The 13,563-nt window shown below is 38.6% G+C and overlaps 1 protein-coding gene across 4 annotated transcripts; it reads left to right on the top strand.

The window, feature by feature from the left end:
• The first annotated feature begins 615 nt into the window (after positions 1-615).
• On the top strand, positions 616-13,356 carry ssbp3b (single stranded DNA binding protein 3b). Of its 4 annotated transcripts, none has more exons than XM_039676336.2 (17): positions 616-796; positions 1,438-1,510; positions 1,625-1,686; positions 2,141-2,225; positions 4,502-4,591; positions 8,280-8,351; positions 8,552-8,611; positions 9,059-9,119; positions 9,210-9,333; positions 9,793-9,841; positions 9,941-9,976; positions 10,065-10,116; positions 10,244-10,308; positions 10,492-10,564; positions 10,639-10,667; positions 11,348-11,446; positions 11,769-13,356. In XM_039676336.2, the coding sequence occupies exons 1-17, from the start codon at positions 741-743 to the stop codon at positions 11,796-11,798; spliced, it is 1,116 nt and encodes a 371-aa protein (XP_039532270.1). In that variant the 5' UTR covers positions 616-740; the 3' UTR covers positions 11,799-13,356. The 4 variants fall into 4 exon arrangements, with proteins under 4 accessions (XP_039532270.1, XP_039532260.1, XP_039532289.1 ...); XM_039676326.2 differs by having other exon boundaries at positions 617-796; positions 11,766-13,356; XM_039676355.2 differs by lacking the exon at positions 8,280-8,351 and having other exon boundaries at positions 617-796.
• The last annotated feature ends 207 nt before the right edge of the window (positions 13,357-13,563 follow it).

Here is a 13,563-nt window from a genome sequence, read left to right as displayed (position 1 = left end):
ACAAATATTATCTGCTTACAGGGTTTTATAACTTAGGCTACTTTAATAATTTATTAACAGACCCGAAATCAATATAAAATAAACATGTCTTTTTGTAAATAGCCTACTTACAAAGAATTTCTCAATCTAAATGTATTGCAAACAGTGCAGTTATGATTATGTAAAGTTCATATAGGCTAATAGGCTGACTAGTTTTATTTAGAAATAGGCATAATAATGAATTTTACACGACATTTAAATGCTATTTCTAATTTTACATTATATTATCCGGCTATTTTATTTTTCCATTTATCTATTTCAATTATGTCCAGGGCATAATTGAAGGCTATGATGATTAGCCTTAATTCAGCTTGATTCCATTGTTCGTATTGCGCTTTCTCAAAGTTTTACTATCATAGCATGCAACCCATTTAGTCAACAGAGTAAACAAATACACAGGGTTAATTAATGTGGAGCGCCAACCCATCTTTAAAGAATCACAGGAAATTGGAGGAAGGAACTATTTGGTCACTGAACATACGTCACTGCGGGGGCATCACGTAGGAGAAATGGCGCCCTGCCATTGGCCACTTGCCCTTGTCAATCAAACGGCAAATTTCCCCCCCGCCCCAGTGGTCAAGGTTGGTTGAGAAGGCGTCAGTGTGTTTAGTTTGTGCAGTCGAACCTGGAGCAGTGACAGATGAATTGTCGAAAATAGGGGAAAAGCGAACGCGGGTGACTCTCCCGTGCACAAAAAAATCATGTTTCCTAAAGGCAAAAGCTCCGTCGTGCCATCGGATGGTCAAGCTCGGGAAAAGTAAGGTCTTTTGAACATCGCCCGTCGTGCGTGTGTTATTGTGTTGGATGTAGCCTATTGTTAGGGCAGTATAGGCACGACTGCATATGGAGCGTATGCTGCTGCTATAGGCTTGTCGTGAGAGCGTTGAATCGAAAGTGCCCGGCCGTGCGCCATTCTGGGGTCCCCCTGTGGCACAGAGCTTTCGCCCCTGGTCATTGTGATGTGATCCAGAGTAAAAACCGTCTTTTTTAATCACCTATTTGAAATAGTTTCTGCATGCGGGACGGGCGCTTCAGTGTTCCTCGTTTCATTTTGCCACAGACGCCAGTCTTGGAGGGGAGTGGGTCTCGTCTTTTGTTTAGTTTTTATGCATTTTGTATGCTTTTTAGCTGCTGCTTTGCTCAATGGGGGTTTATAAATAAAAATAAAAAACTAAAACAGTAATGTGCGTGTGAATATTTATCCTTTTTTGGTTCATATAATTTTTATTAAGGAATATATTAATTTATTTTTTTTACAATAAACACTTTTAGCGGAAACCAGAGAGAAATGTGACACAAAATATGGATTTCTTGGTTTTGTCCTCATCAACCATATCATTTTTTATGTCATTTGTTGCTCTAATAACTTGATATGTTGTTCTTTCTGTTTTATTGCAGGTTAGCTTTGTATGTTTATGAGTATTTGTTACACATTGGTGCTCAGAAGTCTGCGCAGACTTTCCTGTCAGAAGTAAGAGCCAGGACCACATTTTTAGATGTTTTTACCTTCACACACTTACAAACTTAAAAATTGTATTGTCCTGTACACTCTTCGACTGAACCATTATTTTCGGATCCATTCTAGATCCGATGGGAAAAGAACATCACGCTTGGAGACCCTCCTGGCTTCCTGCATTCCTGGTGGTGGTGAGTATTTAGAGTGTAATATGTATGTGTAAAAAGAAATATATGACCAAAAAAATCAAAAATTGCATTATTTACTCGCCCTCATGTCGTTCCAAACCATGACATTCTTAATTTTATGGGACACAATGAGAGAAATTCTGAAGCTTCAAAAAAGATGCTCAAGTATCTTAAAAGTGAACCATGCAATTGTTTCACTTTTTGATTTGTTTGAAATGTATTTATTTTACTAAAATCTTTTGGTCTTTTTCTCACACTAAGCTAATGCATCGAATGGGGCATAGTTATTGCACAGATAACAATCTTTAAATTAAACCTGTGGAAGGGAAAGGCATACAGGTTTGGAATGACATGAGGCTAAGCACCGTAAATGATGTCCGAAATAAAATTTAACCATGATTTGCTCCTTTAATCTGATCACCGCAGACTTATACAATCACTTTTTTCTTTACCCAAGTGTCTTTTGGGACCTCTACTGTGCAGCTCCTGAGAGGAGAGACACATGTGAACATTCAAGCGAGGCCAAGGCTTTCCATGACTATGTGAGTATATGAAAACGCTCGGAAATTCTGCATAAGTTGAGGACAAAATTACATTTCTTGTGTCTGTGACTTTTAGAAGAGTCTCTGTGTTAGGGTTGTATAATAAGAAAATGTGTACAGTGTCATGTGTGAAGGATGTAGTAATCATTCCTACAATAGAAATGATGTCAGCAGGGTTTTCCATGGAATCACCACTGTTTCTAGACAAAGATGCTATGTGCCTTGGACGATCCGTTTTATGTACATGATGTTTAGCTGATTGAAAAATAAAGGCCTGCGTGACCAGGAAGCCAGGAAAGGCCTTATTTATTAATAGATATTTTAAATTGCACTTTTTTAAAATGGATATGTGGAAACATGGTCTTTAATATGGCATGAAGTTACTAACAAATCTAATAAAAGCATTTTAGGGAAAAACTCTTAAGCATAGTTTAGTTGCAATTAAAAATGTACAATGATGCAACTCCTAGGCAGAAACCTTATTTTTTAGCAAGTTGCAAGTTGCGCCAAGACTGATCATTCCTAGTTTTGGAAAACATAATTGAGACTGTAAATAAAACTCTAATTGTTGTTTCTATTTGGGCATGATGCGACTCATATGTGAAAAACCTCCAGCTTTAGCCTTCTACCAATAATATATGACTGCTGTTGTCTAGCCGCGAGCTTTAGTGAATGGGCCACGGGTCGGAGGTCATATGCAGAGAGTATAAAAATCAAACCCTTGCTCTTCTGTCTAGACACCATAATCTGAAAGGATGCTGCCGTACGGGTACATATGAAACATGATCAGTCATTCGAAAATTAGCTGCATGTTCAGCATAGTTGGATCTGCCGGAGTGTTATAGGGCATTACGTTTTGAAGTCATCGTGTGTTCGGCGCTGTCTCCTCTCCTGCTTTTTGTGCCCAGCTGTGGTCGGGACCGTGGCGTCAGGTCTGTGCTCTCTTATTCTCTAGTGGGTGGGGGAGGAGGCTGCGCCCTCTTTAAACAGTGGCCATGTTGTCTTCATGCTGTGTCAAGGGAAACACTCCCCCTCGGGCTGTGCTGGGGATGGAGAGTGATTGATGGCTGTCATGGAGCCTGTCGGTAGGCAGACTGAAAGGAAGGGACGAAACAGATGGAACGAGAAGCGAACTTGGAGCGTAAGGGAGGGATGAGCTGTAGAAAGGAGGACTGTGTTGGATTTCTTGAATTATTTTTGGGCATTTTAGAGATATAATGTTGTTAGATTGTAGTGGAGGGCTGTCATCAGGGTGGGACAACCAAGAATGTTGGTTTCAGTTTCCCTGGGTTAACTCGAATTATTTTTTTGGGTATAAGAAATTTTGCTAATCCTAAAGCAGCATTAAATTCCCACCCATTTCACTTCCGTAACAGGATTTTCCAAGTGGAACAAGACATTCAGCTAGGGGGAAAGGCAAAAATTGACTGAATTCCCATTGGGAATTGATTGGATCGTGAAAAGTGTGCATTTTATTCCAGAGTTTCCTTTCATTTTGTTTGACTGCTTACCTTCCGAAACAGGAAACGGCCGCCTTGGTGACATCAGCCAAAATAGAAAAGGCATTTTGTGGGCAGAGTAAATGATTGTAAAGTCAAACATTAGTTTTCTTTGGAATAACACACACTGCAGTGTTATTTAGATTTTCATTTTAATTTGAGTATTTTTGTGTATATATATATATATATTTCTATTTATTTAACACTGATTCACTAATGAACTGTGAATGATGTGTCCAGAAATATGTATTAGGAGTGTGATTTTGATTTTCATGTGGATTTTAAAAATAAAAGGTCGTCTTGGCCCCTTGAGCTGTGGACTTTAATAGTCTGAATGGAAAGCGTAGCTGCTCCATTGTTAGGGATCAGTCTCGGTCTGGCTCTTCCCATTGGCCTGTTCTGATCTTTGTTGCTCCATTAGGGTCAGCTGCTCTTTTTTTCTTTCTATCTCCTTCCTGTGGTATTTCACAGCGCACTCTGAAAATCCTTGCTCGGTTAACTCGGGATGAAGTGTGACACACAGCAGACCACACTGTGCTTCTTCCACTGCCATTATATGCATGATCAAATCCCTGTTGTGCTCTGAAACCTAGTTCTTTCTGCTAGGTTTTGTGGATTTTACACCAGTCAGTTGTGGCTGTGCCATTGGCTTTATTGCTTGCTGGTCGAGTACACAGTGGTATAATGCGTTTAGCTCAAGATTTATTCTGGTTTTCAATGGAAAATAATCAGAGTCAATTTCCCCATCTAACTTGTCCCTTTTCTTTGTGTCCACAGAGTGCCGCAGCAGCCCCCAGTCCTGTTCTTGGGAACATGCCGCCGGGAGATGGCATGCCAGGTGGACCTATGCCCCCTGGATTCTTCCAGGTTAGATCATCATCCTCTGTGTAAACCTCATCTCCTTTGAGATTTTTTTAAGCTGCACCTGATTCTAACCTTACATAGACTACCAGGTTTGGATTTGGACACAGTGAGTCAATGTTTCTCATGATTTTAGTGTTATCTATGGTGTGTGTGTGTATACACACACTAAGGGTGTCACGATTTCGATTTTAAATCTAAATCGACTGAAATTAATTCACAATCTCGAACTTCAAATTAAAAAAATGGAATCGTCGATGCTGCCACGCCCCCATGTCACGTCCGTTCGGCTTGCCAAGCAGAAAAAACATGCGTGTTGAAGTGCTGCGAGTTTATGGTCAACCTCCTCTAACTTTGCTACAGCCATTTAAAAGCGCAACTGCAGATGCAGGAGACCCATCGACAGAACTTGAACCCCCTCCTGTTTCATTGAAGTCACAGGTGTGGAAGTTTTTGGGATTTCCAGTGAGTAACCTTGACAACATTCGCACTTCAAAAAAGCCACAGTTTGCAGACATCGCAAGTCTCTCGGAAGTTCTGGGAGTCTCCTGCATATTGATAGCGGCTCCCTGATGCACGCAAATTAGTTAAAATCTCCAGGAATTTAGAGTGAGTGGGCATGCCGATACAGAAAAAAACTGTTCCAAACCATATTGCGCGCACGTCAGAGAGGGAGAGAGCGAGAGACCTTGCGTGTGTGCCTCATCAAGTGCATATATGACAGAGAGCATCCTGATTGGCCGATTGATAAAAATAACCTTAGAATCGAAAATGTAATTGAATCAAGGATTTGGAGAATCGTGACACCCCTAACACACACACACACACACACTCCTGAGGAAAAAAAATGGCCAAAATGGCTAAACACAAGGCTTTTAATTGTCTTAACCCCAAATTATTGGTCAGGCTATTAGCTAAATTGAAGCAAATGCACTACTTAAAGAGCTATTGCTGTCTCAGAAAAGCATCAAGACTGAATTAAGTTTTTGGCAGAATTTGGGAAGTTGTGTGTGGGACTGATGGATCTCAGTGAAACATGAGTTGCATGCTCCAGAGCGGTGTGTTTGAAAATCTGTTGAGAAATATATTAATGAATGCATCATGAAGCATGGAGGAAGAGGTGTCATTGTGTGGGGAGTCTTTTTAGCTGTTTGTATTGGTGAGGTATTTCACTGTGCAAAGTCATTTAATGCTTTGGAGTACAGGCGAATATTGCAGAATGACTTGCTTCCCACAAATGAAAAGTTATCTAAAGAGGAATGGTCAGATGTTATTTTTCAACAAGACAATGCTCCTGAACAAATTGCACAAAAAAACAACAAAAAAAAAAACAGCTCGAGGTCCATCAGGCTCATGTTTTTGCCCTGGTCAGAATCCAGATCCAAATATTTGGTCTTACATTAAACTAAAACGAACTGGGAAATATTTTTGAACTACTCATGAACTGTTTGAAGCCATTAACATTGAGTGGAACACTGACTCTTCTTCCTGTAAAATACTTTTTGCAAGTTTACCCACACAGCTTAATCATTTAAAGATAACAAAAGGAAAGGCTTTTCTGTGCTAAGTTTCTTTTATCTACAGTATTTGTGTAATTCTTGCTAATTTCCTGACCAGTGATTTGATTAAAAGACCACTAAATATGGAATATTTTGACTTGGCCCAATTTTTTTTGGCCCAGCAGTGTGTATATTATTATATATTTTGTGTATAATATATTATGTTATAAAATATACAAGACATTATAATTTATTATAATAATAATAATTAATGGTTATATAGGATACTGAGGGAAAAGCAGCCAACAAGTTTCCAGTACTCATGGGAACACCTTCAATATATCCAATGTTTGGAGTCCACTAGTCCGGTGTTGGCTTTTCCTGTTATATTCTTCATAAATGTTAACTTGTGCGCTTACTAGGGGTTGCACAGACTATTCGACTTATAGTCGACTCGACTGCCGTGACGCTTTAAGTTTACGTCGACTAGTTGCTGATCATGGCCTATTGGATAATACATTTTAAACAGCTTGTATACGTAAGCTAAACTAATATGCTGCTGCATTGTAACGCAAACATATACAGACACATGCACAGAAACATCCAGTATTGTATTGCAAAAATGTATTATCAACATGCACACTGTTCTGTGATTTATCAGTAAAATAGCTTTGAACATGAAAAGTTCTAGCATATATTACTTAGTAAAAAAAAACAAAACGCATAGCTTCACTATTAGTAGAGAGATGGTGCCAGGTAGAATTCATTCACATGCAATTGCACTCTCACTAATGCATTCATTCATATAAATGTAATCTTTACTGTGCTACTTTATATCTGCTATGGATCGAGCAGAAATCTGTGAGATGTATAATGACCCAAAGACAAAAGAACGAATAAAATAAGCTGTTATGGTGAAGTCATATGCCATAGCTGTGCACAAGGCAACCCACATTCAAGTCTTAGCTCGAGGTTCAGGCTTATTTGTTCATTAAAGGAGAACTCCGGCGAACAATGAACCTTTGGTCTAATAAAACATCGGTACATAGTCAACCGTTCTCTGAGATTTGTTTTCATGATAATCGATTGTAAAGAGTTTTATCTCTAAAAACTGTTTAGCGTATAATGCTAGTACTGGGGGCATTGACTAAGTAAAAGAAATCGCTAGTTTATACCACTAATAAGGCTCACAATAGCCCCACACTCACACAGTAATATAATGAGGCTCCATACATGCAAAACGAAGCATTGAGAACTTTGTAAGTGTACAGACCGTTTAATAAGAAGATACTTTATGAAGACAGTTCACTTCGCGTATACAGACAGGAGCCATCTTAAAAAATAGTCTCGATAAGTCGATCCCCGAACGACGTGCTGAGTGATCTGAGCTGTATGAAGTTCAGCGAACTTCTGAACTGTATGAACCGCTTTCGGGGATCGACTTATCGAGACTATTTTTTAAGATGGCTGCTGTCTGTATACACGAAGTGAACTGTCTTCATAAAGTATCTTCTTATTAAACGGTCTGTACACTTACAAAGTTCCCAATGCTTCGTTTTGCATGTATGGAGCCTCAGTATGTTTCTGTGTTAGTGTGGGGCTATTTTGAGCCTTGTTAGTGGTATAAACTAGCGATTTCTTTTACTTAGTCAATGCCCCCAGTACTAGCATTATACGCTAAACAGTTTTTAGAGATAAATCTCTTTACATTCGATTATCAAGAAAACAAATCTCAGAGAACGATTGACTAGGCACCGATGTTTTATTAGACCAAAGGTTCATTGTTCGCCGGAGTTCTCCTTTAATGAGGTCCTCATCAGTGACTAGTCGAATCGACTTTAGTCACTTAAGTCAACTTTTAAAAAATCTGAAGTCGTTCAACCCCTAGCTCTTACTGATCCCTTTTGTTCACCCATTGATTCATTTGTTTGAACTTAACCGTAATGCTTTGCTCTTTCAGAGTTTAGCTGTTCAGCCACCAGTCACATAGGATGCTCAGTGTGTTCTCTGGTGTTTTTCTCTTTCTAGCCCTTTAAATAGCCTAATGAATCTTTTTTTTTTCTTCTTCTTCTTTCTCTTCTGTCTCTCTCATTATTTCTGTTTTTTCCAATGGTCTTTTTTTATCACTTGCTACATTTCCCTTGCTTGGTCTCTCGCTCCTGCTCTCCTTTCGTGTGGTCTCTTCACTTTCTTAGGGCCCTCCCGGCTCCCAGGCCTCCCCTCACGCTCCTCCTCCCCCTAACAGCATGATGGGACCCCACGGCCAGGTAGCAGCTCCTGTCTATTCACGGACTATTTCAATTGACCGGTTCTGCCCTCTGTGTTGTTTCTCTCACGCTGTCTTGCTGTTCTGCTGGGCTGTGGTTACCCCATGTTCTCGCAGACATCCTTTTTGTCGTAACTTCATTGGATTCAGACAATATTGTCAGTGTTACAGTTTTCTGACATGTTGATTTTTGTGTTGCAGCCTTTCATGTCACCTCGCTTTGGAGGGGGTCCAAGACCCCCCATTAGAATGGGCAACCAGGTGAGTTATTGTACATTAAATTAAAATTAGGGCTGTGCAAAAATTAATTGCGATTAATCGCATCCAAAATAAAAGTCTGTGTTTACATAATATATTTGTGTGTGCTGTATATAATTATTTTTTATATATAAATACACACACAAGCATGTATATATTTAAGAAAATGTGTTATCCATATATAAAATATTTATATTTATATAATATAGATTATGTATTTATATATATATATATACAGAATTTAAGTGCAAATAATTCTTAAATATATACATGCATGCATAGGTATTTATATGTACAAAATAATTATATACAGCACACACAAATATATTATGTAAACAGACTTTTATTTTGGATTCGATTAATCGCAATTAATTTTTGCACAGCCCTAATTAAAATGTCAAATTAAATTTAAAATAAATGTTAAAATTGAATTTGTATCAACTTTTCTAGCCCCCTGGTGGAGTTCCAACTGCTCAGCCGATGCTCCCAAACATGGATCCCAGACTACAGGGTGAGCCAGTTCATCTATTATGACATCCGAGTTGTTTTTAGGCATCTAGACAGCATCAACTGATTTGACTTCTCCTTTCCCCATCTAAAGGGCCGATGCAGAGGATGAATGTTCCTAGAGGAATGGGTCCCATGGGCCCCAGCCCCCAGAGTTTTGGAGGAGGAATGAGACCACCACACAACTCAATGGGCCCTGGCATGCCGGGAGTTAACATGTAAGAGATTTTGTGGCAACATATGCTACCATTCGAAAATGTGGGCTCAGTAAGATAAAAATATATATTTGTTTTCAGCAAGATCACCTTAAAAGTGACAGTAAAGACATTTATGACGTTACAAAAGGTTTTCACAAAAAAAAAAAAAAAAATTAAGCATCACAACTGTTTTCAAAATTGCCAATAATAAGAAATGTTTCTTGAGCTTTAAACCCTCATATTAGAGCGATTTCTGAAGGATCATGTGACACTGAAGACTGGAGTAATGGTTGTTTAAAATCAGCTCTGCCATCCCAGGAATATATTACTTTTTAAAACGTATTATTAAGAGTTATTCTGTTATTTTACATTAACATTTAAAATCTTACCCACCCTAAGCTTTTGAACGTTGGTGTATCATGTAAATTAGTTATTAAATTGAAACTGAATTCTAATACAAACAATTATATGTGATTCCAGGGGCCCTGGAAATGGTAGACCACCATGGCCAAATCCAAATGCCAACAATGTGAGTCAACTAATTTTAAGACTTTTATTACAATTATTATATGTAAGACTATAATAGAATGCTGCATGCATAAACGTATGTCTGTTTGTTTTGCTTTAGATGCCATATTCATCACCATCTCCTGGTGCTTATGGGGTAAGAGAAGAGTTCCTCATTTACATATATACAGTAATACAAGGCTTTGAAGTATGAATCTAAAACTGTAATCCATTTGTTTCTCCAGGGTCCACAAGGAGGGCCTCCAGGAACACCTGGCATTGTCCCTAGTCCAGCAGGTCTGTTTGCAGCTAACCTTCTTTATTGGATTTTGTTTATGGATTTTAAATATCTAAAGCAGAATATCAATCATAACTGATCATGCAGAGATCTCCATGCCATTAATGAAAGATTTCTCACCCTCAGACTCCAACAACTCCAGTGAAAACCTGTACACCATGATAAACTCAGGAGGTGGAGGGCGCAACAGTGTAAGAGACAGACCTGCTGACTCATTTCTCAGAGGCACACTGTTCAGTAATTGCTTGGTATAGTACATTAATGCAGCAGAAGTGCCTTTGGCTGATACCCTCATGTTACCCTTTTTCATCATTACTGTCTGATGTCGTTTTTTTTATTTTTTTTTATTGTTAACTCCCACTGTATTTGTCCAGTTTCCCATAGGCCCAGGCTCTGAGGGACCTCTAGGGGCCATGGCAGGAATGGACCCAATGCATATGAATGGAGGTAAATCCACATGGTTATGTTTGAAATGTTATATCCATTTGGAAACATATTCATGTTTGTTTCTGTCTTTTTAGGTTCAGGAGACCTCGATGGACTTCCAAAGGTGATTATAATCTTTCTAACGTTTTTTCTTCTTCTTATATTTGGGTCACAATGAGATCTGTTTAAAAATCTTTCTGTAAAAGAGTATTTCATAGTGCTGCAGGAATCGGTCCTAAAACTTGGAAACATTTTTGCACTTCCAGTTCCATCACCCTAAAGAATACATTTTTGATTTTTTGATTTAGTTAACACAAGCTTAAGATATCTTCACGTTTTATTTTAAAGGATAAAATTAAGCAGTAATACCCCGCTAGTGATTTTATTTTATTTTTAAGCTAAATGGGATTACATAGGTTGTGTGGAATGATTTACACCGATTTTACAGCTCATTGTTGTTATACTCATGCTCTTGCAAACTATTCTAACTCAAACTAAAATATGAGGAGTTTTTTTACGAGGTCTAGTGGTGGTGCCGTTAAACATTGCTACTGTGGTGTAGTTCGTTTGTAGCCTAACTTTAGGTTTGTGCAGATTATCTTGAACGAAACAGTCTTAAAGTTTGGTTGGTCATAGAGCTCATTTTTTTACAAGAATTAAAAACCAATGGAAAAGTCTTACTGGCTTTTTGTCGAGGAAACCAGGGTGACGCTGTCTTCCAGATATGCCTACAATGATGTCATCCCTGCAGCACTGTATTCACTGTCTATTTAACTTGCCAATTACTATACATCTCATCATCAGAATTCTCCTAACAATATGAGTGGCATGAGCAATCCACCCGGGACCCCAAGAGATGAAGACGTAGGAGGCAGCTACCTTCACTCCTTCCAAAATGATAATGTAAGATACCTTGACGTTTATATATTATATTATGGTTTTGAAAGTACTAGCAATACTTTTCCTCTTTTTATCTCCTCAAGTAAAAGGACGATGCAATACAACCTCTAAATCAGAAAACAAGTTATGCTAGCTGGATTTTACACCAATGAGATCACTGGGCGGGGCTAGCCAGTACGGCACAAAGGATAAACTGTTGCACAAAAATTCTCTTAATCGTTTTGCAACTAGTTAGTGCTAGTGTTAAGTGAATAGATAGACTGGTTGTTTTTCTGTAATGTTTTGCTTCAGTTTTTGACCCTTTTTTTTTTTGTATTTACAGCAGTACTCTCCTTCCATGACCATGAGCGTCTGATGCCAGTCTGTTTGCTCCGTTCTGGAAACTCACAGTTGGCCATCGATGACATAGACAGAGTACATGTACAGGAAATGGAATTGGGTGGGACTGCCCTGCATCCTCACAAGTGGTCTCATGCAATATCAAAATGAATTTTGTTGTTATTTTTTTTTTTTTTAATGGCTAGCAAATCTTTTCTCCTCTCTAAGATCAGACCATCTAAATGTGACTCAATGCTCCTGGATTTTTTTTTTCTCGTTCCCCTTTGAGGCCATCTCTCATTAAGAAGCAAAGTATGGTTTACTGCTGACATAATCGCTGGATGTGTATACGTTTTGTGCCGAAGAGGAATAATCTCAGTTCAGTCTCTCGAAATCCGACATTCACGTCCAACTTCAGCATGGTTTACACGTACGAAACTTCCTCTGACTTTTTTGACACTGAACTCTCATACGTGGCCTTGAATTCTGTGAATATTTTATTGCCTTTCGATGACCTGTTTTTTTTATTTTTCTCCAGTGAAACGCATCAAGTGGTGAGAAAAATCTGTCTTTTCTGAACGAGGAAAGACTCGGAGTTGTATTTTACTCGTACACTGTCATTTTTGTCTTGAAGCATTATAAGCAGCTGCTTTTAAGGAATAACTGCATTGATGGGTGCCAGTCCTGAAGATATTTGTTATGTTTTCTGCACTGATTTCATGTTCTCTTTTTTTTCTGAAATTTAACTGCTGTCTCTATCTTTGGTAAAAAAAAACTGAATGACAAGATGATCCTCTCAGATGCTGACCCTGACAAACATACTACCTATGAGACCTTCTCAGAGCTTCTCAGGCTGGGTGACTGGAATTTGCGCCTGGATGCGTCTCCCTGCAAAAATGTTAAGCCGCTGTTGTGCTCGATTGTCATGAATTTGTGATGGTTAAAGAGACCCATATCATGTTTGTCCTTTTTTATTTTATTTTTAATATATATATATGTAATTCCCTGCCATGTGCCTCTTGTTTTAGCTCTGAAATGGTTTCATCCCGAAAGGATGTGGCTTTTGTGAGCCAGACTCTAGTGTGTTTGGATTTGTTTTGTATTAGGTTTTCATTTGAGCGACATCAGACAGTCATAATACACTTAGAATGGTAACTTATTCTATTTATACAGGCATTTGGTCATTGTTTTACATTTTAGTAGTTGTATTGCACGGCTTTTGTTAGCTTGTGCATCATACTTTTAACTGTGGGCTGAATAGGCTTGTTTGTATATTGACTACTAAATTATTTGGCTCCTTTCTGGGGATTTTTGTCTTATGTTTTTCAGTCATTCATATTAATGCAAGACGGAAAGCAGCGTTTCTCCCCTATTTTCAGTTTCCAGCTAATCGCTTTTTAAGAGAAAAGGGAAAGCTCAATGTGAATTGATTTTAACTTTGGAAAATGATGTAAAGCTGTTGATGCTCCCCTACTACTTCTTTAGGGTAGCATCTCTTCAGAGGGCCAAGATCCAGCCATTTGATTTCCATGTAAATCATTCTCTTTGAATCAGTGAACCAGTTTCAATGTAAGATAAAGTTGTTCCCAAATTGTCTTAAGTCTCTGTCTGTTTTCACTCATTGTAAAGTCTGTGGAATGTTTTTCACAGGCAGGGCATGGCATAAGAACTCATTTATGAAGCTGTTTGATTGCCTCTTCTGCAAACTGTCAAGCAGGAACATAGTGGACAATGCTCAAACAGGCTGACAGGCCGAAGTGCTTCATAAGAGCGCATAAGAGGTTTTGGCCAACCAACTGGCA

Source organism: Pimephales promelas, chromosome 14 (assembly GCF_988280905.1).
Source record: "Pimephales promelas chromosome 14, fPimPro1.hap1.1, whole genome shotgun sequence".
Classification (NCBI taxonomy): domain Eukaryota; kingdom Metazoa; phylum Chordata; class Actinopteri; order Cypriniformes; family Leuciscidae; genus Pimephales; species Pimephales promelas.
Note: the sequence above shows the minus strand (reverse complement) of the source record. Positions and strands in the feature narration are given on the sequence as shown.